The 22,314-nt window shown below is 43.9% G+C and overlaps 2 protein-coding genes across 6 annotated transcripts in view; one reads left to right on the plus strand and one right to left on the minus strand.

The window, feature by feature from the left end:
• The first annotated feature begins 379 nt into the window (after window positions 1–379).
• On the plus strand, window positions 380–7,703 carry NIPSNAP3A (nipsnap homolog 3A). Of its 2 annotated transcripts, none has more exons than XM_074932586.1 (6): window positions 380–697; window positions 2,297–2,504; window positions 4,474–4,635; window positions 5,705–5,854; window positions 6,244–6,330; window positions 6,441–7,703. In XM_074932586.1, exons 1-6 carry the CDS (start codon window positions 629–631, stop codon window positions 6,515–6,517), a joined length of 753 nt encoding a protein of 250 aa, XP_074788687.1. In that variant the 5' UTR covers window positions 380–628; the 3' UTR covers window positions 6,518–7,703. The 2 variants fall into 2 exon arrangements, with proteins under 2 accessions (XP_074788687.1, XP_074788686.1); XM_074932585.1 differs by having other exon boundaries at window positions 383–715; window positions 6,441–7,701.
• An 833-nt stretch (window positions 7,704–8,536) lies between these two features.
• Window positions 8,537–22,314, minus strand: part of ABCA1 (ATP binding cassette subfamily A member 1) — a 99,109-nt gene continuing 85,331 nt past the window's right edge. For 3 of the 4 annotated variants that reach the window (XM_074932582.1, XM_074932581.1, XM_074932584.1), the window contains 16 exons: window positions 21,645–21,719; window positions 21,079–21,248; window positions 20,605–20,782; window positions 19,942–20,057; window positions 19,709–19,853; window positions 18,287–18,410; window positions 17,575–17,704; window positions 17,324–17,444; window positions 17,079–17,141; window positions 16,505–16,611; window positions 15,946–16,087; window positions 14,573–14,707; window positions 12,648–12,751; window positions 12,427–12,519; window positions 12,004–12,247; window positions 8,537–11,799 (listed from right to left, as the gene is read on the minus strand). In XM_074932582.1, the coding sequence (XP_074788683.1) occupies window positions 11,659–11,799; window positions 12,004–12,247; window positions 12,427–12,519; window positions 12,648–12,751; window positions 14,573–14,707; window positions 15,946–16,087; window positions 16,505–16,611; window positions 17,079–17,141; window positions 17,324–17,444; window positions 17,575–17,704; window positions 18,287–18,410; window positions 19,709–19,853; window positions 19,942–20,057; window positions 20,605–20,782; window positions 21,079–21,248; window positions 21,645–21,719 (2,088 nt within the window). In that variant the 3' untranslated portion in view covers window positions 8,537–11,658. The remainder of the gene's footprint in view (window positions 11,800–12,003; window positions 12,248–12,426; window positions 12,520–12,647; window positions 12,752–14,572; window positions 14,708–15,945; window positions 16,088–16,504; window positions 16,612–17,078; window positions 17,142–17,323; window positions 17,445–17,574; window positions 17,705–18,286; window positions 18,411–19,708; window positions 19,854–19,941; window positions 20,058–20,604; window positions 20,783–21,078; window positions 21,249–21,644; window positions 21,720–22,314) is intronic. The other variant, XM_074932583.1, reaches the window with a different exon arrangement.

Here is a 22,314-nt window from a genome sequence, read left to right on the forward strand (position 1 = left end):
GTCTCAGCCGTCACAAAACCCAATCCTAGGTAACCGTGTGGTATTAAGAATTATGTGGTTGCTCATACAGCTGTAACGGGACGACAGTGCTTGGCACCATACGTGCCTGGCACAAAGCTCGGATTTACCCAAAAGCTACAGAAAAAAAGCCACAGGGCTTTCTTCCGGCAGAGGACTGCGGGTGGAGGATTTGTATCTGTACAGTCTGAACTTTGATCCTGCAAATGCTGGAGGGCAGGTGATTTACCTAGGGATTTGCCCCAGGGCAACCTGTTGGGGACGAGGAAACCCAGGTTTCCCCAAGCCATCAGGATACTTTTTTATTGTATTCAGGCGCTCAGGCAGAGAGAGAGAGATTTCAGGCACTGACGCCTCGTAACCTGAAGGACTATTTCTTCTCAGCCGTGCGCTCACCATCCACGCATCCATTCCACTCCAGCGGAATAAAAACCAGGAATTAAACACCCTTCGCCGCGGTCCAGTTTGCTCCTGACCCACGCAGCGGGGCGGACTCCCGCCACCGCCCCAACGGCCGCCCCGCCCCAGGGCCGGCCGGCCGGCCGCCCGCCCTCTCACGCAACCAACCGCGGACAGCTGCGTTCGCCTTCCTCTCGGCCTGCCGCTCGCCATGCTGCCTCCGGGCGCGCTCCGCCAGCCCCTCGCCACCGCCGCCCGCCTGGCCTGGGCCCGGGTCCGGGCCTGGGCCCGCCCGCAGGTACCGGCCGGGGCGCTGCGAGAGAGCCACGAGCGGCCGCGGCAGGGAGCGGAGCGGGTGGTGCGAGCCGCCGGGCGGGGCCAGGCCTGCGGGGGCGGGGCCAGGCCTGCGGGGGCGGGGCCAGGCCTGCGGGGGCGGGGCCAGGCCTGCGGGGGCGGGGCCAGGCCTGCGGGGGCGGGGCCAGGCCTGCGGGGGCGGGGCCAGGCCTGCGGGGGCGGGGCCAGGCCTGCGGGGGCGGGGCCAGGCCTGCGGGGGCGGGGCCTAGGGGGAGGAGTTGGGTGCCCGCTGGGCGCGTGTGAGGTCTCGCTCGATGGGGGCGCGGCTTGAGCCTGCATGGGCGGGGCCCGGGCCGGGCTGGGGCGGGGCCCCCGGGCTGGGGTGGGGCCTGTCTGGACATCCCCTTTAGCCGGCCAGTGTGCCCCCGAGCGTTGGCCTCGGGTGTGACATATTCTTCGGATGGGGGAAGTGATCCAGCAGCGGTCCAGTATTTGCTCGAGTGCAGAAAACGCCTGGCCACCTCTTTTCCTGTAGGAATGTGGCATTGGATGGGTCACTGCTGCAGAGTTACTGGTTTTCCAGGAACCTGTGGGGATGTAGAAACTGTGAATGCTAACAGAATGCTAACTGTGGCACATGGCAACCCAAGCTAGAAGTGTTAGTACTCCAAATGATCATTTAGGAAGTGTGGTCTTGGCCATCTCTGTTTTGTGGCTTGAGCTATACAGTGCACATGCCTGTTGATGCTTTTGAAATAAGACATGTTCAAAATCCATCCTGCAGCCACCTCTGTGCAAATATAAGCTAAGGCCAAAGATCTGGCTTGGCCTGAATTTTTCTAGTTTTATTTGAGGCAAGTGGAGTGTTCCAGGTTATTGAGGCAGTTTCAAAAGTAAGCATCTTCTGGAACTTCTGAAGGGTTTTATGTCTGTGAATAACTGGGAGGAGCAGCCAGTGAAGGGCAAGGACAGACTTTAGCAATCTTGTGCTGGAGGGGATCAGTCTTTTCCCAAGCATTGGTATCTTTTCCTTTCTTTTGCCTACAGTATGTCATTTGCAAATACTGATGTAAGATTGTAATTAGAAAACAGATTGCAGTAGTATGAATCGTTTGGGTAAGGGCAATGTAATGCAGGCAGATGTTGATGCTGCCTCTGCTTCAGTGGCATCGGCAGCATTGCCTTTGCATAAGGTGTTTAGACAACTGCTAATTGCTTTGACTTTTTGTGTCATGCAGCTGGCTTTCTGAGGAAGGGTTATAAGAAGAGGAAAATCCTGCTTTGTTATGAGCTAATAATTAAACAGCTGAGTGTGACAAATAAAAGACACGCTACGGTCTGTTGCACTGCTGGAAGGAGTTGCAGCAAATAATGCACATGGGAACTATTGCTAAAGAAAAAGTCACAAGATACTTTTGTACTGGAGATTGCAAAGTACCCTGTCTCCCAGCCCACAGTGAAAAACAAAACAAAACAAAAAATCCATCTACAGCATTTTACTGTTTTAAAAAAAGTCTAGAAATTAGAAGACAGTTTTCTGGCTTGAGAATTAGTCTTAATTATTTTTCTTAATATTTTCTCTCAGGTACTCTCATTCCTTGCTACAGGGCCCAGACAAAATGATAGCATTTTCTATGAAATTCGCATATATGATATTAAGCCATCAAAGATGAAGGAGTTTGTGGAACTGGTTAACAAGTACTTTCACCTTCGCAAAGCTCACTCGGAGCTGGTGGGATTCTGGTCTGCGGAGCTGGGAGCGATGAATAAGGTGGTCCATATTTGGAAGTATGGTACGCTCAAGCATCCCTTTGAGCTGCTCTGCTCTCTCTGTGCTCCCTGTCTCCTAAGAAAGAAGGCAAGGAGAATGTTTACCTGGCTTTTATTTGTTTTTTGCTTTTTAATTTGCTTTTACTGTAAGAAAGTGTCAAAAAAAAATTGTTTCTGTACTGATTACTGAAAAGAACACCGGCAGAGCCTGCCAGGACAATTTTGACATGGTGGGATGAGAGAGTTCTTAAACAGCGATCTCTGCTCAAAACAGATGTAATAGAGGAACTGCAGCAGAGTGCTTTGTTCGTGGTAAGTATTTTTAACTTAGGGCCAGTACCTGAACAACAGAATTCTTCGGAATTTCAGAATGGATGGAAAAAAGGGTTGAGACCTCTTTAATAAGATAATACATGTAAGTGCAGGCTATCTGTATGCAGTCTGTGTATGTTTATATGCATGTATAATTGTTCTCAAATTTTAGTTCAGTGTAACAGTCACTCCCCTAAAACAATGAGCACACAGTTTCTATGCCTAAACTCCTTCTGCAGCTGGACTGAATTGAGATGGGAAGCCACTCCACCACTGCTGGCTCCCCAAGTGCATGAAACGTTTCATTGCTGCTTCAACCTTGGGTAGCATCAGGCTTCTTGCAGTATAATCTATTTCTTATGTTGTTGGAGTTGATGCTGATCTAGAAGGTGCTGGTGAGGCAGGAAAAGCTACACTTATGAAAGAAACTAGGTGTGCTGGCTGTGCTCTTTGTGGAACCCAAGAAAACTTGATACTTGGGTTATGGAGAGGTGGGAGAGCACACTGGTATAATTTCTTTGTATACCTGCTGCAGTCCAGGGTATGCTGAGGCAGAGAATTTTGTTTCTGAAGTTCTCAGTCTTCTTGTTGAAATCCAGCATGTTCGGAGTACCTGTTTTAGAATAAAGAGTCACCTTTTTTGTCCTAGAGGGATGAGGGGACCAGCCGTCTGCTGACGGGAATATTATGAGCTTATGTGCATGTATGGTTAATAAATTGTTCTGCTTGACAGAACTTTTTAGCCTTGTCTGTTGTTTCTTGCTCTAACAACCCTCTTATTTTTAATAATCTTTGAGAAAACTTTAAAATGCAAAACTAAGGAAAAACCTATAATTTCTGTTTCCTAATGGTGTTTACATGTGTAAGGTACAACATCCCTTCTTGATTCATCAGACCACTGCTTATGTCTTTTTAGTAGTTAAAAATAATTGGTATATTTTTCTCTTAGTCTCAAGATACTGATAGTTCTCAAGGTTCTTCCCATTCTCAGATGCTGGATTTTTCTTTTGTATTATTGAAAACTGTCTGCATAAACATATTGCTTAAGATGCCGCTGCAGCCTAACCGGTTGAAATTCAGACACTCCTAATTCAGTGCATTTGTTTTAATTAAGAAAAAAAAAAAAAGAAAATGTTTAGATTTGGGGCATTTAATAACTTTTTATATAGCTGAATAAACATACATTACTCCTACACCTGTAATTTTAATGTTATTTTATATAAGCTAAAACTCCTGTTTTTCTTAATTTTCTCTTGGTAGGATAATATTCCTTATGATTTTCCTTTTCCACTTCATTTCCTTATCCACTGTGCTTTCTCCACATCTCCTTATCCTTGGTAACTGTTGCCACATCCAGTAATCGCTACAGATGCCATATATGGATCTCTTAACTACTGTTACTGCTACAACATGTAGTGTATTTTAACTGGTTTTATAAACTTTCTTGGAAAATTTGCTTTGGCTTGAAACCATTTGAATCTGAGAGTAAAGCAATGATTTTTGCAGAATTTAAAGGAAGCTTAGCACATCTGCTTCAAGCTAATATGCTCTTTAAAAATATCAATTTCAAACTTACGTAAGTGCAGCTCACCTTCTTGTAATTGCACATTCTGATTGAGTCTGATGTGACATTAAGTGCATCTATTCATTGTTTTTTTCCTTTTTTTTTCTTTCTTACAGATAGTTTTGCCCACAGAACAGCAGTCCGGCATGCACTAGCCAACGACAAAGACTGGCAAGGAAAATTTATCTCCCCAGCTCTCCCCTTGATAGAAAAGCAGCACAATGAGGTTGCTTATCTGGTACCCTGGTGTCAATTTGGGAAGCCACCAAAAGAAGGGGGTGAGCTTATCTTCTCTTTTGCTGATTAAAGTTAATGATGCTGACGGACTAACAAAAAATGGCTTAAATTTTAAGCCAAGTATTACATGGTTTATAATCCTTAATGTAACAAGTGCGAAAGGGACATAACACCGATGAGGGACAAAGTTTTTAAGCAGCCTTCAACACTAACTTACATCAGTAACTGACTAGAGCCCGGATGATTAAGGTTGTAAAGAGTTGTGTGAATTGCCTAAACAAACAGCAAAATGACAGTGCTGTCTGTAGCAGTGGTCAGAGCAGTCATCCCTGACTTGCCTTGTCTATCCATGCTGAAGGCAATGATTATTCTCTTTCACGCAGGTTTTTCTCTTTTCTCAATTTGCTTTGAGGTTACTGCTTCTTTTGCATAATAGTTTTAAGGAAAACAAAAAAACCGCTACTTTTTAAAGATAAATGCAATTCAAGCATACTTTGTAACAGTCATAGCTGAGGTGTAGACGTCTTGTCCTTCTGTATTTTAATTCTCTCTGTAGCATATCTGGTATTAATAGTATTGACTGTTCCTTGATTTGTGAACATTTGCAGACTTTGTTGCATGGACATTTGTTTGCCATATGTCAAAGGGGTTTATAATATCATAAACCACTTCAGTGCCAGAAAACATAGCCAGTCTTAGAAAAGGCTACCTTGCATTGTTCAATCAGCCATCCAAATCCTGCAAACATGTATATTTGTGATTTCTGCAAAGCAGTCTGACTCTCCCCAGATTACCAGGCAACACTGAAAAGTGCTAGGTTGGGCTTTGTGTGAAGCCTTCTTTTCCTCAGGGTTCCAGTACTTATGTTTACACTAGAACTAGCTCCAAGCAGCGAGTCACTTGCCTGTGCTTTTGTGAGCCCCTTGGAAGCTGTGAGCTGTTGCGCAGACTGGGAAGAAGGGGTAGTTTCATGTAACTGCTGACCCCAAATAGCAGGGATTTGCAGTACTGGTTTCACAATAAATATGTTGTGGTCATGACACACTGTTTGAGAACCGACATACTAATTTCTATGTCCTTCCTTAAGGTCATTTTTGCCTTTTCTTCTAGGTGTGTATGAGTGGGTTACTTTCCAGATGAAGCCTGGTGGGCCAGCATTGTGGGGTGAAGCATTTCAAGCTGCAATCAATGCTCACATCAACACAGGGTACACCAAACTGATTGGTGTTTTCCACACAGAGTATGGATTACTTAACACAGGTACTACTCAATTTTTGATACGGACTTCGGCACAGGAGGGGGCAGAGGGAGAGGGGCAAGACTTTGTCCTGGATCAGGATTGGCCATCCTGATGCAAATGTTAGTGTGGATCTCCAAGGTCCTGTAAACAGTCCTTGAACCCAGTTTTGTGTATTGGGTTATAGGCTGCAGCCAGGTGCTGTTAGCTTAAAAGATTATCATATCTGATGTTAAAGAGTCAAACTTTTTAAAGGCTCAGCAAAGTATCATCCCACCGCTTACTTGCCTGGAGAATTGTTTCTGCTAACTGCCAGGCATCTAACAGGTGAAGGCAGACTACTGGGACTTCCAGTACAGCTGCTGTATTGCAGAATAATAGTACTCAGCTGACTTTATTTGTACTTTCTCAGTCCACGTGATTTGGTGGAACGAGAGCCCAGATCACCGGGCGGCTGGAAGGCACAGTGCCCATGAAGATGTCAGAGTGGTTGCAGCTGGTAAGAGATGATGGATCCAGAGAATTCACTAGTGTTACTTGCATGCATGCTGAGAAAAGTATTATTTCTCACTGGATTACTGTCTTAATTAAATATGCATTTAATTTCAGTGCGGGACAGTGTCAGATTCTTGGATTCCCAGCAAAATATGCTCCTGATCCCTCTGCAATGCTCACCACTGAAGTAAGCTTCTTCTAAAGGATGTAACTGATGGCAAAAAAGACAAGATGGAACTTCTGTCACCAAGTGCGATCACATGGATCATGATACCCTCATGAACTAAGCTGTTTTTCAGTTTACAATAAATGGTTGCAAAATGCTAATTGCTAGCAGTATAAATTGCAAAATTTTGTACCCTCATAGCATTTTCCTTAAGTATTTTAATGTTTAGGATCTGAAGTTGACTAGCCCTTTTTCAATTGTGTAGTCAAACTTGGCTGATCTACATGTGCTTACATTCTTTGAAATACTTTTTGCCAGACTGTTAAAAGCCAAATAAATTTGTATAAAGCATGAAATTTTAGTGTTTACAGCTCAAGCTTACTCTTTTTAAACTGAAATGCTAAACCACATTCTTTAAGTACACCATTTTGCAGGTCTTGTATTTTGGTCAGCAGCAGTCTTGGTAATAGTTGTTTTAGAGACAGTAAGCTAGAGTGAGTATCAGTGGGGTAGAGGGAACATGGGCTGATAAATCAAACTTGTATTTTTGTGTACAGTGATACAGAGCACCCTCTTCTGCAGTTGAAGGCTCACTATCTGGCAGAGCATTCAGGAAGCTTTTCCACAGGTTAATCACTAGCCTGCAATGAGCAACTGATTTCACTTCTCTGCTCAAGTATCTTTGTGCAGTCTGCCTCATGACTACTGCTTCTGTAAAGTGCATTAAGATCTCATGGAAAGCACTAAAAAAACAGTTCTAGGCAATTATGCTATGTCCAAGGTGGGTGGATGGGATCCAGCTGCTGCTGTTATGGGAGTATAACAGGTCCCAGCTCCTATACCCAGGTCTTCATACTATCCTTCCTCCAACAAAGCTGTCTTCAGCTTTCTCAGCCTAGAACAAGAACTACTTCAGAGACCACTGTCTTTAATTTTACAAAGCAACTTTCTAAGGTATAAATGGCTGATCAACCATCACTACCAAGTTGATTCAGAGTACTGCCTTATGGCAGTCAACTCAGAGTACTTATTTTTAGTAATAAAAACATGGGCTGAAAAATGAGACTGGGAATTAATAGGACTTCTTTTTTTTTCCTCCCCATGTGACTGCAAATAATTATTTTATTGTTTACTGGAATAAAAAAAATAGAGGGGTATAATAAAAACAGTATAATATTTTTTAGTAAAACTATTTTCATTGTCACCAGCATTGAGAGTAAAGAATATTCAGGATGTTAGAGGTGCGCTTTATTCCGAAGTTTGGTGTTTTCTGACAAGAGGTTGATAAATTAACACATTACCCAAAGCTAGCTGGACACTAGATTAAAACAGAAAACCCAGGAGATTTTAATTGGCTTCCTATCACAGGATGAATTTTCCTGGTAAGTGTAAACTTGAATTGGGTTGGATTCTGGAACTTAATTGGTTGATAGCAGGACTACAGGAAGTAGCAGACAAAATTTTAACATTAGTTTTCCTTTGAGCAATAGGATCACTATTCTGCTTTCATTTGTAAACTTCTGTTCAAAATCAACCTAGTATTAACTTGAGTGATCTTCCATTAATTTGATATTAGCTAAGGATTAGCTAATTTTAGGGTATTTCAGAGTCTTTATACTCAAACATAACATTTTGCCTTGTTAGTGAAAACAGGTATAGGGTGTTTTTAGCAAAGAGGAAGAACAATTATCAATAGTTGCAAATTGCCATGTCTCTGTAATGGAAATATTCAGACATAGGACCTGACTTGGGATTTAAACATCCAGATAAATTTGTTAGGGTCTTCAACTGGATTTGACAGCTATACCAATTACTTTTTTCAGGCTTTGCTGGAGACCTTTTTGTTTACTAACTTTCAAAGCTTAAAGTAGCGCTTGCCTTTCAAATCTTGTGCCACCTCAGTTGCCTGGAAATAGTATGTGCCCTACCCCAAGTTGTAGAGATACTGGAACTTCCTTGTACCTTATGCATAACGAAACTGGGCAAAACAAGAGCTTCCAACAGCACTCCTCAAAAGAACATATGCAAAAATGACACTTTGAGATCAATGGTGCCATAAGAGCTTTATTTTTTTACTTAATACAAGGCAATTAGAGTGCCTTTTAATACTTCACATAACAGTTATTAGCAAATACAAATATATATACCTTTTTTTTTTCTGCTTTTAATGAAAATGTCCATTTAAGGATTTAACTTAGGAATTTCAGTTGAGAAATCTCTCTAGATTTTTGCAAAGTTAACATATTCCAGTGCAAAAATAGATCCCATTACAGATAGCATAAAGTGCTTGGAATGAAGGACGAACTATATATTTAGGAGGGAAGGATAAGCACAAAGTGATGGTTTAACCATGGGGAATTACAACAACTCCTTACCAAAATACAAATGTACTACAAAGAGGGATGCAACATGTCAATAGTAATAAAGTTTAAAATAAGTTAACACCTCAGTGCAGTTTCATTATTGAGTGGTTCATATACTGTACGTGACTCGAGTGATTTTTTTCCCCAACACACACTTAGAAAAGTAAATCAGTGGGTGCCTGAACTTATTCCATGACAAATCTTCATGTGAGTAGCATTATGCTGTCTGTTCACTACAAACAAGGCAGATCAGACTGTGAAACAGTTAATATCCATGTTTACTGTAACATTTTGTCACAGAGAGCAAACTCTGTATGAGCATGACAGTCACAGGGCAATAGGAATCAATAATCTCTTTTTGGTGGGCTCAGGAAAAAGGATTATGATGTAACTGTTGTTTCCTGCTAAGTTAATCATTACATGAGCAGTTAAGGACCAAACCACAGCCCTTTCAGGACCAAATCTAAATCCTCCTAGAACTTGTTCAAATTCTACATGCACTAGAACCGTGCACTGCAAAACTTAAGCCCTTCACTTCAGTGACTTAATGCTGACTTACAATAGTGATTTTTAGCAGTGGTTAAGCCTTCAATACATGCTACCTGTTTCAGTGATACTGTGACATACCTGCAGCCTGTTATAGAGAAGTCATGGTTGTAGCTCAGCTGTTTTGTAATTTTTCTGCACCTGGAAGTCTGGTGTATTCATCACCCTGTAACTCATCCCCATAGGGTGATGATGCCATGGAGGTGCACAAAGCATGTTTTAAGTGAGGTATACCAATCCCCATTACACTCCTTTCTTAATCCCCTTAGCAATGTATTAAACATTAAAAAAAAAAAAAAAAGGTATGAAAAAGGCACTTCAGCAGAGCATGTAGTAAGCTCTTACTTTATCCCAAGGCAGGACACGGCAGGGACCGGGAACTTGTGCTAAATATTTAACTGTTTTAAAATGCTGAATTGGTCAGTGTTACCAAGTATACCTGGAAATACTTAATCAACCTTCTTCAAAGTCACGTCAGCCTCTTCACTGTTTGTTGGGCTGCTATGGGCATTCACAGAAGAAAACGGTGCATGATTGATTCATGGTGGAGTAGCATCAATAATTAGTGCAGAACCTGCATGGGTGTGTAAAGTGGAGGCATGACATACAGAAATGCCCAGGAACTGCACTTGGATTCAAACCACATTACTGAACCTATTTCTGAATGTAAAAGCATGACAGAGGGGCTCCTAAGTGTATTAATGAAAGCATACTCTTCCATGGCTATTGTACAGTGTGAATGAGAATTGCTTGTTCTTATTATATAACATCCCCTCTAACATCATTTTGACTTTCAAAAACTTTAAAAATTAATGGCTGGTGTAACTGTAGCACTACTCTTCTGAACTATCTTGTTCTTCAAGGGGATTTTTACTGAAGCAGTTTGTCACATGTATAACAAGGGTGTACTCTCCAGTTAGGGATCACCTAATGACTGAAACTACACTGCACAACAGAAGCAGAAACTTACACATTAATCTAATGTTACACTAGTCTCCAAACAGGAAAATTTCAGGTAAACAACTTGCAGTAATTGCAGATAACAGCTGATTGCTAGAGTTTGGAACTTGGTCAGATCATGAATGTAGCTATCACCAAACAGAATGAGAGCAGAGCATTGCAGGCATAATGTAAAGAAATACTGTGGCTACAAAGATCAGCTGAAAGTACTTTCAATCCATAATTATGCTACCTATTTAAAAAGTCATAAATAATACTGTTTAAAAAAAACCTACATCTCATTTCTAGTTTTATCTGACAAAGCCAGAAATGGCAACATGCTTATGCTAAGCAGTAATTTCAGATGATGGGTACCTTTCTGGTGCAAAGCAGGGGTTAAACAGCAGATATGTGAGTGACATCTCATGATTTAGAATTTGCTCTTGGCATTAGCAGCTTGTACAACTACTGAGTTTGCTGCTGTGGTCCAAATCCTAGGTCTGCTTCTCGCCCACTTCCTCCTACTAAGTGTTCATGCAGCTGCTGCAGTACCTCAAAGGAGCAGCAGAGCACTTAACTACACAAAAACCTAGTCAATAGTAGGTTATTGGTTGTGATGCTGGTGGGTCAACTCTGTGCATTTGCAGGGTCCACAGTTCTGCACATCACCACTTCCTGATGGACATGTATATGGATATGATGGCCTGTCTCTTGCCATCCCATCTGCACAGTACTGCTTTGTGGCCCTGTATTTGCCACCAAATGACCTACACCAGTCTACGAACAGCAGCTGATCAAGTAAGTTTTCACAACCTAACACTACAACACTGGTGGTGACTTTTCTTGCTACTGACTCTCTTGGTGCATTCATTGCCAGCAATGGATCTAGCACCAGGAAATTCCCACTCCTAACATGAATGTTTTAAAGACTAAAACATGCATGTCTAAAGTATCTACAACCAACCACTGGCCATGATTCCTCAACAAACTATTTTTGCAACCCTAGTAAAAACATACTGTACAGGACAATATACAGTATGGTTGAAAGCCCACAGCATCTAGTGGATGCTTTACCACAGCTTCAGAGTTATACTGTAATGAGCTAAGTTCAAGTCTTTCACTTGAGAACAGTACAAGACGACTCCATGAGGCACTGCCCCTTGTAAAGGAATTTTGTTTCCATTGCATTGAACTGCATTGCATTGAATGGTTATCAGTAGAGTGTCCAGTTTCTCTTCCTCTGGCTTCTTCTTTGGGAGTATCTTATCCCAGGAAAAGGAATTTTGCATTCTGCTCACCATTTCTTGCTGAAATTGGCTCACACGCAACTTTCTTTTACCTTCTCATCTTGCAGAAAGGAATTAAGGATTGCAATGTCTACCACAGTCTGGTTTTTGTGCAGTGACAGGTCCTTAGTGTGGTCATCATCGCTTTGGTCCTTAGCAAAATTTACAAATACCTATAAGAAAAAAGGCCATGTCACACATCACCCCAGATTTTCATTAACTCAAGGCATTTTATACACTGAGCTTCATGAACTAGTCCTGGGATTCAGTACTCTACTTTGTTGAAATGCCCTTAAAAGACAGATCCAGTAAACTGGTGGATTTATTCCTACCTCTGCACAAAGAAGCTTTTGGCAGACAGACTACTAAAAACTTACTTGGTCAAGTGTGGTCTGAGAAACAGAGTAGTCTTCTATGTGGAGTCTCTTTTTGTTCTGAGAGAGAATACTGAATATTCTGGCCAGGGAGGATGGTGAAGATGGAAGCTGGTACTGCAGCATATTCCGATGCTTCTCCTTCAGGACACTTCCAGGGAAGGCATGCCCAAAGAACTCCTCAACAGGCTTTAGATCTGGATTTGCCCCTGCAATTCTCACCACTATGGTGTAACCATCTCCAAACCTGTGAACAAGAGGGCCAGCACAGGAGTTAAGTACCTCTGAAACAGCTGCAGCTTAAAATCCAGCAGCATTTCCCACGGCCAGAATAGCAATGGGAATGCTGCATGGGGAATTAAGTTTGAGTGCATCTTTCTCAAAATGCAGACAACTCTGTGGTCCATGTGAAAAGAAAATAGCTACCTGTTCTTTAGATGCTGAACACTGCCCAAACACCTGAATCGCCCATTGACCATTATCGCCATTCGAGTGCACAGGGCTTCACATTCTTCCATGCTGTAAGAGAAGTAACTTCATTAGCACTGCAAACAGCGGTGAAGGGGTCAGAGCAGCCAAGCAGAGTTTAGCATCCAGCCCTGGTAGATGTAAAAGGCAGGGTATGATACAATTGGGCTGCTACTTGCCTGTGAGATGTGAGCACCACTGATCTCCCCTCTTTGATTACACTCAGAGCACAGTTCCACAAGAAACGACGTGCTTTGGGATCCATCCCTGTTGTTGGTTCATCCTGCAAAATACATACAAAAACCAGACTATGCTGTTATATTCCACTGACAAAAAACCTTACCTCTGAAATTACTTGTCCATTCTCATTACGCATACTGGAAACATTGAAAATAATCAAGTTTGACTCATTGTCCAAAATGAGAAAATAATTTATGGTCCAAATTTTCAAACAGCAAACATCTTTTCCAGAACTGAGAAGTACTGAGAAGTATTCTGCAATTATAACATGTTGAAATATCGAGTTCTGAACCAAATTAAACTCAATTAGCTTGTTTAAACAGAGCACTAACTACTTTCTCCTGCCCCATGAACTCCAGTAATCCGAAGGTTTATCCTCAATTTTAATCTGAAGAATCCTAAAGTATTTCCAGTTTTCACTGAATTATTAAAAGCATGAGACTGATTCTCCTGCACAGTAAGATTAACTTGTGTACAGCAAGAAGGCAGGATTTTTTTGTAGGTATAGAAATCTTTGCAGCAGTACTAAGGCAGAGAATATGCTACACAGCTGCCAATTTGGCATCGTGTTCAAGACCCCCACTTCCCCAGTGATTTTTCAGAAATAAAAGCCTGGAAGCACATTATAGCTTAGACCTACATTTAAACACAGAATCTTTACTTCCATATGCTCTTTGCTCACATTTAAGAGACTAATGATGTATTTCATAGAATCATCTAGGTTGGAAAAGACCTTGAAGATCATCCAGTCCAACCATTAACCTAACACTGACAGTTCCCAACTACACCAGATCCCTCAGCGCTATGTCAACACCTCCAGGGATGGGGACTCCACCACTGCCCTGGGCAGCCCATTCCAACACCCAACATCCCATTCTGTAAAGAAATGCTTCCTAATATCCAGTCTAAACCTTCCCTGGCACCACTTGAGGCCATTCCTTCTTGTCCTATAGCTTGTTACTTGCTCGAGACTCATCCTCAGCTCTCTGCACCCTCCTTTCAGGTAGCTGTAGAGGGTGATGAGGCCTCAGCCTCCTCTTCTCCAGACTAAACACCCCCAGTTCCCTCAGCTGCTCCTCATAGAACATGTGTTCCAGACCCTGCACCAGCTTCGTTGCCCTTCTCTGGACACACTCGAGTCATTCAATGTCCTTTTTGTAGTGAGGGGCCCAAAACTGAACACAGGAATCGAGGTGCGGCCTCCCCAGTGCCGAGTACAGGGGTCAGATCCCTTCCCTGTCCCTGCTGGCCACGCTATTGCTGACACAAGCCAGGATGCCATTGGCCTTCTTGGCCCCCTGGGCACACTGCTGGCTCCTGTTCAGCCGGCTGTCAATCAGCACCCCCAGGTCCCTCTCTGACTGGCAGCTCTCCAGCCACTCCTCCCCAAGCCTGTAGCGCTGCTGGGGGTTGTTGTGGCCCAAGGGCAGCCCCCGGCATTTGGCCTTATGGAAACTCCTCCAGTTGGCCTCAGCCCGTGGCTCCAGCCTGTCCAGGTCTCTCTGCAGAGCCTCCCTACCCTCGAGCACATCAACACTCCCACCCAACTGGGTGTCATCTGCAAACTGACTGAGGGTGCACTCGATCGCCTCATCTAGATTATCAATAAAGTGGCCCCAAAACCGAGCCCTGGGGGACACCAGTCATGACCAGTCACCAACTGGATTTAACTCTGTTCACAACTCTTTGGGCCTGGTCATCCAACCAGTTTTTTACCCAGTGAAGTGTATGCCTATCCAAGCCATGAGCATAGCATTATATTATATTTAAACATTAGTTGGCCATGAAATCTTTAGTCTTCATCTAAACCTGTTTTTTTTCTATTTCCAAGGAAAACATTAATGAGAAAAGGTTGCAGACTCACCAGAAACACGACAGGTGGCCCTCCAATGAGAGCAATGGCTGTGGAGAGCTTGCGCCTGTTCCCTCCACTGTAATTTCCAGCATATTTTTCTCCGTATTTCACAAGGCCCAGTTTCCGAATAGCCCACTCACCAACCTATGAGAAACAGCACAACACACTCTTGCATCAAGCAGGCCAACATCTACACAGTAAGATTTTCCTTATGAGCATTTTTCAGAAGGGCCACTTATCTGAGGATCTAATGTAGCATGGATATGGTTTTTGAAACATGCTGTTCACCTCTAGATGAGGATATAGGCAATCCTGCCCTGGGAGTCCAGAAAATCAAATGGCCGGAGAGCATGAGTTCAACATCAGTTGAGCCAGGTTAACCACCGATGTAATGCTCTTAGCAGCACTGTCCTTAGCTAGCTTTCCAGTTGCTGTGGGCTTGCAGAGAAACAGTCACTACTGACACACAGCAATCCCACTTAGCCCTTCAGACAGATAAGGAGGATCTGGTTTGTTATTCAGGAGTATTACTACAGGTCCCGACAGGCAGATGTTGCCGTGCAAACTAAAAAGTGTTATGGGGAAAAGATTCAGCTGCTGCTCAGATAATACCCAGAACTGGGTCTCTCTTTATATGGGCTGGTGGAAACATCACACAAGAGGAACTCAGCAGCAACCTTCAAAGGAGCTTGCAGTTTTCACTCATCATCACTACTCTCAAAGAGGGATTCAAGCTACCTGGACATACCCTAGGTACCAGATCTGCCCCTATCCAAAACACTGTGTACAGATGTAATCTTCCTATGTACAGCAGTTCCTGTAGCACCTAGGACACATACAGTGAAAACTGCTGTTAAGGGAAGAGCACTGAGAAGGGTGCTGTATGGTACTGGCAGCTGTCATTACCTGAAGACTCTTAGTGTAACCCCGTATCTGAACACTGAAATAGCAGCACTTTAATGATGCAGTGTGATCAGCTGGAAAGATATAACAGCCAGTGTGAGGCTTCTGTGAACATGTAGAGTGCTTGCTCCCCTGGGAAGTAATTGAATAATTAACTCTTGACAGCAGGTGAGGTGCTGCATGACCTGCAGCTCCACAGCCCTTAAGCTTTTAAAGGAAAGAAGTCATTCCATGGGGAAGTGTATCTACTATGAGAATGCAGGACCAAAAGTATCTGCCTTTCCATTTAGTATACTTTTTTAGGCAGCACTGAAAAAACACAGCAACTTTGTTTTGCCTTGGAAGCCCTGGAAGGAAAGGGGGATAGATTTCACCATACAGAATCTTCATCAGCTTCACACCATGGCATGTGTTGCAGGGAGGGTGCATGCAAGCAGAACAGTTGGTCACTGAGATGGGTCCTACGGCATTTTGTTTACCTTGCAGACTTCTTTCTCTGGAACACCTCTCAGGAGTGCAAAGAACTCCAAGTGCTCTCGCCCTGTCAGCAGTTCATTAACAGCATCAAACTGTGGGCAGTAGCCCATGTTCTGATGGACATCTTGGATGTTGGACAAGATACTGTAAAAGAAAAACCCCCTTGTTAGTTTTTCACAAGTACGCACTGATATTTTAGATCTTAAAAGGAAGAAAGTGAAACAGTTTAGGCATCACTGAACTAACAAAAATACAGGATCCTAGAAGTCCATCTTGGCCAAATTATTTTTTCTCTCTCCCCATCCCTCCCTTCTTTTTTAAAATATGACATTTAAACATGAGAGGCCAGGTATTCAGAAGTGCCTATCCGACTAAATCACTTTCCTAAGCCACTGAAGTACTTTACCAGACTCGGCAAAGGGTTGAAACAGATGTCAGGAGTTGAAAAAGGGAGAAGTGAGGCAGAGTTCAGACATGCTGAAAGTGGAACAAAAACTGAAGGAAAAAGCAGCAGAAGACCTCCTTTGACACAAAGTAGACGAAAGGTGCATGGTCTTTCACCTGTTTCCTTTGAGGAAAGCTTCTCCTCCTGTCACATCTGTATCACCAGTTAGCATCTTAAAAGTGGATGACTTGCCCGCACCATTTACTCCCAGGAGTCCAAAGCACTGGGGATACAAAAGAGCAGATGAGCACAGTGTCTCTGAGAACAGGATTCATTGGCATCATTTTCAGCACTGACAACAAGGGAAGGAACACCTGACCCTCAGAACAGCTGAAGGGAGTCTTCACTACATTTCCAGAAAAAAAAAATCTGGACTTTCATTTTAAGTGTAAATTTTCAGACTGGGAAAACGAATGAACTGTGGTGTCACGTTGGTGCAGTGCCACCAGAAGCATATTTGTGCCAAACCCTGGGAGGGTACCAAAGTTTGGCATCTGGTTCCAGACACTGAGAGTTCCGTGCCAAAGGCACAGACACACAAAATCAGAAACTGCTTCAACTTCCAGGCAATTTTCTTTGATGCAATTTCAACATCATCTGTTTTTGATCTTACCCTACCCTTTGCTGTCTGTTGCTCTTAAATACTCCAGTAAGCAGTATTTAAGCAATGAATCTGACAGGTAAGCTTACCTCTCCAGGGGGGATTCCAACACATATCCTATCAACTGCTGGCTTTCGCTTCATTCTGTAAATCTGAAACCAGAAGAAAAAAAAGAATGAGAAGGATAATGTCAGAGACAACTATAATTAGTCATACATGTTCAACATTCCAAACACACTCCAGTTTTGACTCTGCTCAGTTCCTCTGAATAAGGATTCTGGTGAACTGCATGGTTTTGTGCCACCAAGTCTTACAAATGGAGAACTTCTGTCACCTTGGTTAGCTCCTTGATTTCCAAGATGTCACTCTGTCCTCCTCCACTAATTATCCTCTGTCTCTCTCTGGTTACATCCTCATCTTCATCATTCACAGGAGGCAGCTTGGCGTAGACAGGCCTGGAGAGAGCAACATGATAAAGCCTTAGGCAGATGACAGGGCCTCCATAGTTAATATTCTTCCAATTCATGTGGCACAGCAATGAAAACTTCACCTGCCTGCAGTGATGAAGTGGAGCAGACAACCTACCTGGGTTTGATGAAGAACCTGTATTGGATGAGCACTGTGATGAGGAAAAAGACAGCGCCCTCTACTGCCATGGCAAAGAGGTTCCTTCCCACCAGGTCCCATGACAGAGGAGACACGAACCGATTTTCTCCTGCCAAAATGACATAAAGAGCAGTCACCTTTCCAGAGCAACAGGAACAGGCTAGCACTTCTTCCTGCAGATCTCACCAAGCTGGGCACTGGGTCAACTGGAGAGCAGCCAATGGGAGGAGGGAAGGGATAGACCACACAAGGGGCCAGTTGTGGCTGCATGTACATTTCTTACAGCAGCAAAGCTGGGACTTGGGTCCAGAGAATTCAGTCTGCCAAAGAAGAGATGGCCCACCTTCCCAAAAGGTTAGCGAAGCACAGAAAGATTGTGAATCAGGCCTGACATGCGTATCCCACAAAAAAAACCAAACTAAAATCCAGCTTTCCAGACTCTCAGTTGCTCCTTATACTTGGCCTAATGATCCTCTCCATACAGTTGGCTTTATGCATTTTTATTTAATGCCCCTAAAAAATGAGAACTCTGGGGATCTATCTGCCAAGCCCTCTTCAGTCCTTGTAACAACCAAAGGGGACAGCTGTGGAGACTTCAAGTCAGAGGAGCGAAGGATGCTCACCCAGGGCAGATTTCAGCTTTCCCTGTTCAGGTCAGGCCACTGTCCCTGTGATACACATTCTCACTTACCAAACCTCTCCAGAGCATCAGCCATGGCCTGATTTTTCACCATGTCAATAAGTCCCCGTCCCAGACAGAAGTGGGGGAAGATGAGGAAGACAGACTTCAGGATGTCATTGATGTTGTTCAGCTTCTGTTAAGACAAAATCAAGTTCCAGTGAGCCATCTGAGCAGAAAGCTAACACCACCTGCCAAGCATGATCCATGCTGTGATTGACCTCTCCCTCCGCCAGCACTGCAACCCTATAAAAATTCAAGGATTAGAAATGCTCTCCCAAGAGCCAATGCCATGGGTCCTCTGGACAGTCAGTGCTGTTGTATTGCTCAAGATGCTATTAATACAAACTGCACCAAAGGAGAGATTCCTCCAGATGCTCACAGTCTAAAAAGCAGTGTCTGCAAACCGTAACGGGCAGAAAGGCTACAGGTTGAGAAGACAGGAAAGCTGTGCTTGCACTGACTGGTTATCTCAGTGGCTGTGGGTAGTCCCTCCCTACTGGAGACTCTAATCCTTGGTAGGACTGACAGCAGCCTGAGGAGAGGCTCCTGTTCTGCCAGGCACTTTTCTTCAAGCATGTACATATTTTTACCGAGCTAAAACAGGCCTCGTAACGAAAGGGACCACCACCAAGGACTGCCTCCTTGATGATTCTCACAGGATTCTTGCAGGCAGTGGTACAATCAACAGGTAACTCCCACAGGGTCTCTTCAACCTCCTCCTACAAGGAACACTTCACATCCGTGTGGGTCAAATGGAGCCTGCTAAGACACCTTGTGTTGTATATAGACATGAGGGGAACTTGCACCTTCCCCAGTAGGCATCTGGATTTGGAAAAACAGACATTTGAACAGTTGGACTTGATGATCTTAAAGGTCTTTTCCAACCTAAACTGTTCTATGATTCTGTAAGTGACATCCAGAAGTTCCCAATACAGTTAGAGATCTATCTACCACAGGAGGCAACACTGAGGGCAACTAAATGCTTAAGTGCTTGAAATGGCCTGTAGCAGACAGAAACTGCCCCTTACGAAGAACATACATGAAATTTCATTTGAACATAAGAAAATAGTTTCTGTTACCCTAAGAGGAATTAAGAAGTGGAAGACGTTTCCCAGAGAGACTGTGAAGTCTGGAAATATTAAAAAAATGACAGCCCTGAGCAACCTGCTCTAGCTGACACTCTTTGGAGGTTAGACTAGACAGTCTCAGAAGGTCCCCTCCCACCTGAACTATTCTGTGAATTGCTGAAGTGGGCTTTATTTCCACCAGAACTTGTGTTTAAACCACTGCAGTTGCTACTGGGTACAAGCTGGGACCTAAGCCTTTCCAGAGAACTGGCTGCTAAATGTAACATGGCAGCAACATGGAACTAGACTGTAGCAGCACATGACAGTGAGGAGCTTATGGCAAGTAGCTTACGGTGAAACATACATTGTTGGTGAAGAGTTCCAGAACAAAGGTGGCCACACTACCATTGATGCCAATGAAGAGGTTCACGCTGGTCAGCACAACATATGCTGTGCTGGGAATTTTGAACACAAAGGAGGCTGGATACATGAGAGGGGTGATGGACCACCTGGCAAAAGGAAAGGCAGCAACATTAGGTAAGCACCTTTCAAGTCTAAGAGCCTTCCCAGTCATCCTTCTGATGAGAAATCCCTTACCCATAGAGAAATAGAAGGAGAGCCAGCACAGGCAAGTTGGAGGAGGACACATATGACTTCTGCTGGAAGCAGATGAATATGATGATGACTAGTGTGGCTGGAACAATGTAGTTGCACTGGAAGGTGAAAAATATGACTTTAGATTTGTTTTCAGATGACAAAAAAATAAAGGTGTCTTTCTGCTCTGAACCAATGGTTTTCAGCATTCTTCAGTGTTCCCAAAGCTGTTCCCAATGGGATAGTCTTAGGAGTGTCACATGTGAAGTACAATGTAGTACACATTAATTTACATTTCTTGGTCCCTCTAGAAGCAGTCAATAGACTCTCAGAGGTTCTGGACACCACAGACTCAAAAAACCTGCTTTGAACAGAGCAGAACAAGGGGCTACAAAAGCAAACATTCTGGGGCAGGTACTTTAAAGCGATATAATAAATGCTGATGACTGAGCTTATGGTTGCCCTCCCATCCTCTGTTCAGTGATCCTTGTCCCACTGAGGTAAACCACTGCCCCAAGAGAGTAAACATAGAAGTCACAGACACAGTTGTTATTCACTGAATTAATGTGGTGTCCACTGGCTCCCACTACACTTTGCACTTCAGTGCAACAGACACCCTGCAAATATAGAATGGAAGACAGTTTAGCACAGTCACAAAGCCCTTACCATATCCCAGACAAAGTTGGCCAACCAGTAGATCACAGGCCTCACACCACTGATGAACTGCAAGTGTTTAGCCTTGCTGACACGTTCCTGGATAAGGAAGACTACAAAACTGGCAGGAACAAAGGACATGGCAAAGATCACACAGATGGAGACTAGGACATCCACAGAGGTGGTCATCCTGGGGGAAAAAAAAAAAAAAAAAAAAGCGTTTGTATGCTGGTGCTGGCTCCTCCAAGATTAAATGAGGTAGAGCATGTAGGGCAGTGCAAATCTGTTTCTCCTTCCGCTGTCCTTGTTTTGCAAGGCAAAGTATGACCACCTGCCCAGACCACAGAAAATAAGGTCAGCACATCAGAGCCTAAAAGCCACAGGACACTGAGTGTCTACCAGTGAGAATAAAACCTCCTATGCTGCCTGTTTCCAGTATTCAGCAGGTGATGAGCCCAAACCATCTGTGTTCACATCAGGACTTACAGGGCCACTTCAGAGAGCTGCTGCTTGGTGAGGTTGAGTGGGTGATTGAAGGCAGTGATCCCATAAGCACTAGGGTTTTTGCCCTCCTGCAGGTTGGCCCGAAGGATGGCATTGTTGATCACATTCAGGAACGAGGCAATGGCATGCCAGCCCTTGTTATTGAACCACACCTGCAAGAGACATCAGCATCAGAAAGGCATCAGCTACTCAACAGGCTCCTGACCCCTGCAGAACATCCCTTCCTCTTGAGAGCACGTAGTCCACACCTTTCCAGCTAGTTTCCTCAGGGACAAACATACGGTTTGATCAATAACCACAAGAGGCTGCTGGAAGCAAGCACTGATCCAGCACTGAACCCCTTCTGGGCCTTAGGCATAGATTCCAATGAAGAAACAGATTCTGGGGAAACCCCCACAAGAATACAGGCTGCATTTGCTCCACTAGACAGAGAGCTCTGGTCTGCACAGTTGTCCAAGGCAAACTGCTGGGACTTTGTTAACTAAAAATAACTCCAGATTACCAGAGCTTCAAATAGCAAGCACAGCAGTGAGGATTTGTTAATTTACCTTCACGTTGTTCTTTGTATCCAGGCCCTTCATGAAATTTGACAAGCTGTTGAGAAACCGATCTCCAGAACTCCCCTGCAAACAGCAAAGAGACTATTACTTACCCTCTGAGAGTACTTTTATTCGTGTCCTGGAGTCTAGTGGGGGTCCCACTATGTTTTTCACATCTCTGACAGTTTTCTTTTCATTCTGCAGCCTGTATCTGCCAAGCTGGAGGTGGTAAGCAGGCTGAGAAACCCCTTTCCTACCCTCTTTCCTTTCTTCAGTCACACTGGTAAGAGAGGTCATCCTGCCTTTTACCCAGCAGTAAATATTAACCAGGGTTGCAGGCAAGCTTCAAAGGAATTGCAGTCCACAGAAAGTGTAAGAAGAAAGCAGTGGCCCAAATTCTTTTCTGAGCCAAGGCAGGTTCAGCACAGGAGAGCTCTACTGAGGTTTTGAAGGAGACAGCTCCTTCCCTGAGACAGCCCATCCTGTCTTGTTGCAAAATGCTCAGAGGTGTCTGTAATCCCCACTGGCTCGCAACTGGTGTTGGGCAGAACCCACATAAGCAATGTGGGTTGCATAAGCCTCAGCTGAGTGTCCCCAGGGCTTCTGCTGTTTGCAGACACCAGCTCAGAGACAGTAGGGAGAAGCCACTGGACACAGCTAACATACATACAATCCCCAT

This window comes from Athene noctua, chromosome Z (assembly GCF_965140245.1).
Source record: "Athene noctua chromosome Z, bAthNoc1.hap1.1, whole genome shotgun sequence".
NCBI classification, from domain to species: Eukaryota; Metazoa; Chordata; class Aves; order Strigiformes; family Strigidae; genus Athene; species Athene noctua.

What these genes read in the sequence shown, in the direction of transcription:
- NIPSNAP3A (XM_074932585.1), top strand. Translation starts at nt 629, where the DNA reads ATGCTGCCTCCGGGCGCGCTCCGCCAGCCCCTCGCCACCGCCGCCCGC. An exon ending in GGGCCTGGGCCCGCCCGCAG is followed by an intron (nt 716 to 2,296) that starts GTACCGGCCGGG and finishes ATTTTCTCTCAG; the next exon opens with GTACTCTCATTCCTTGCTAC. An exon ending in GTATGGATTACTTAACACAG is followed by an intron (nt 5,855 to 6,243) that starts GTACTACTCAAT and finishes GTACTTTCTCAG; the next exon opens with TCCACGTGATTTGGTGGAAC.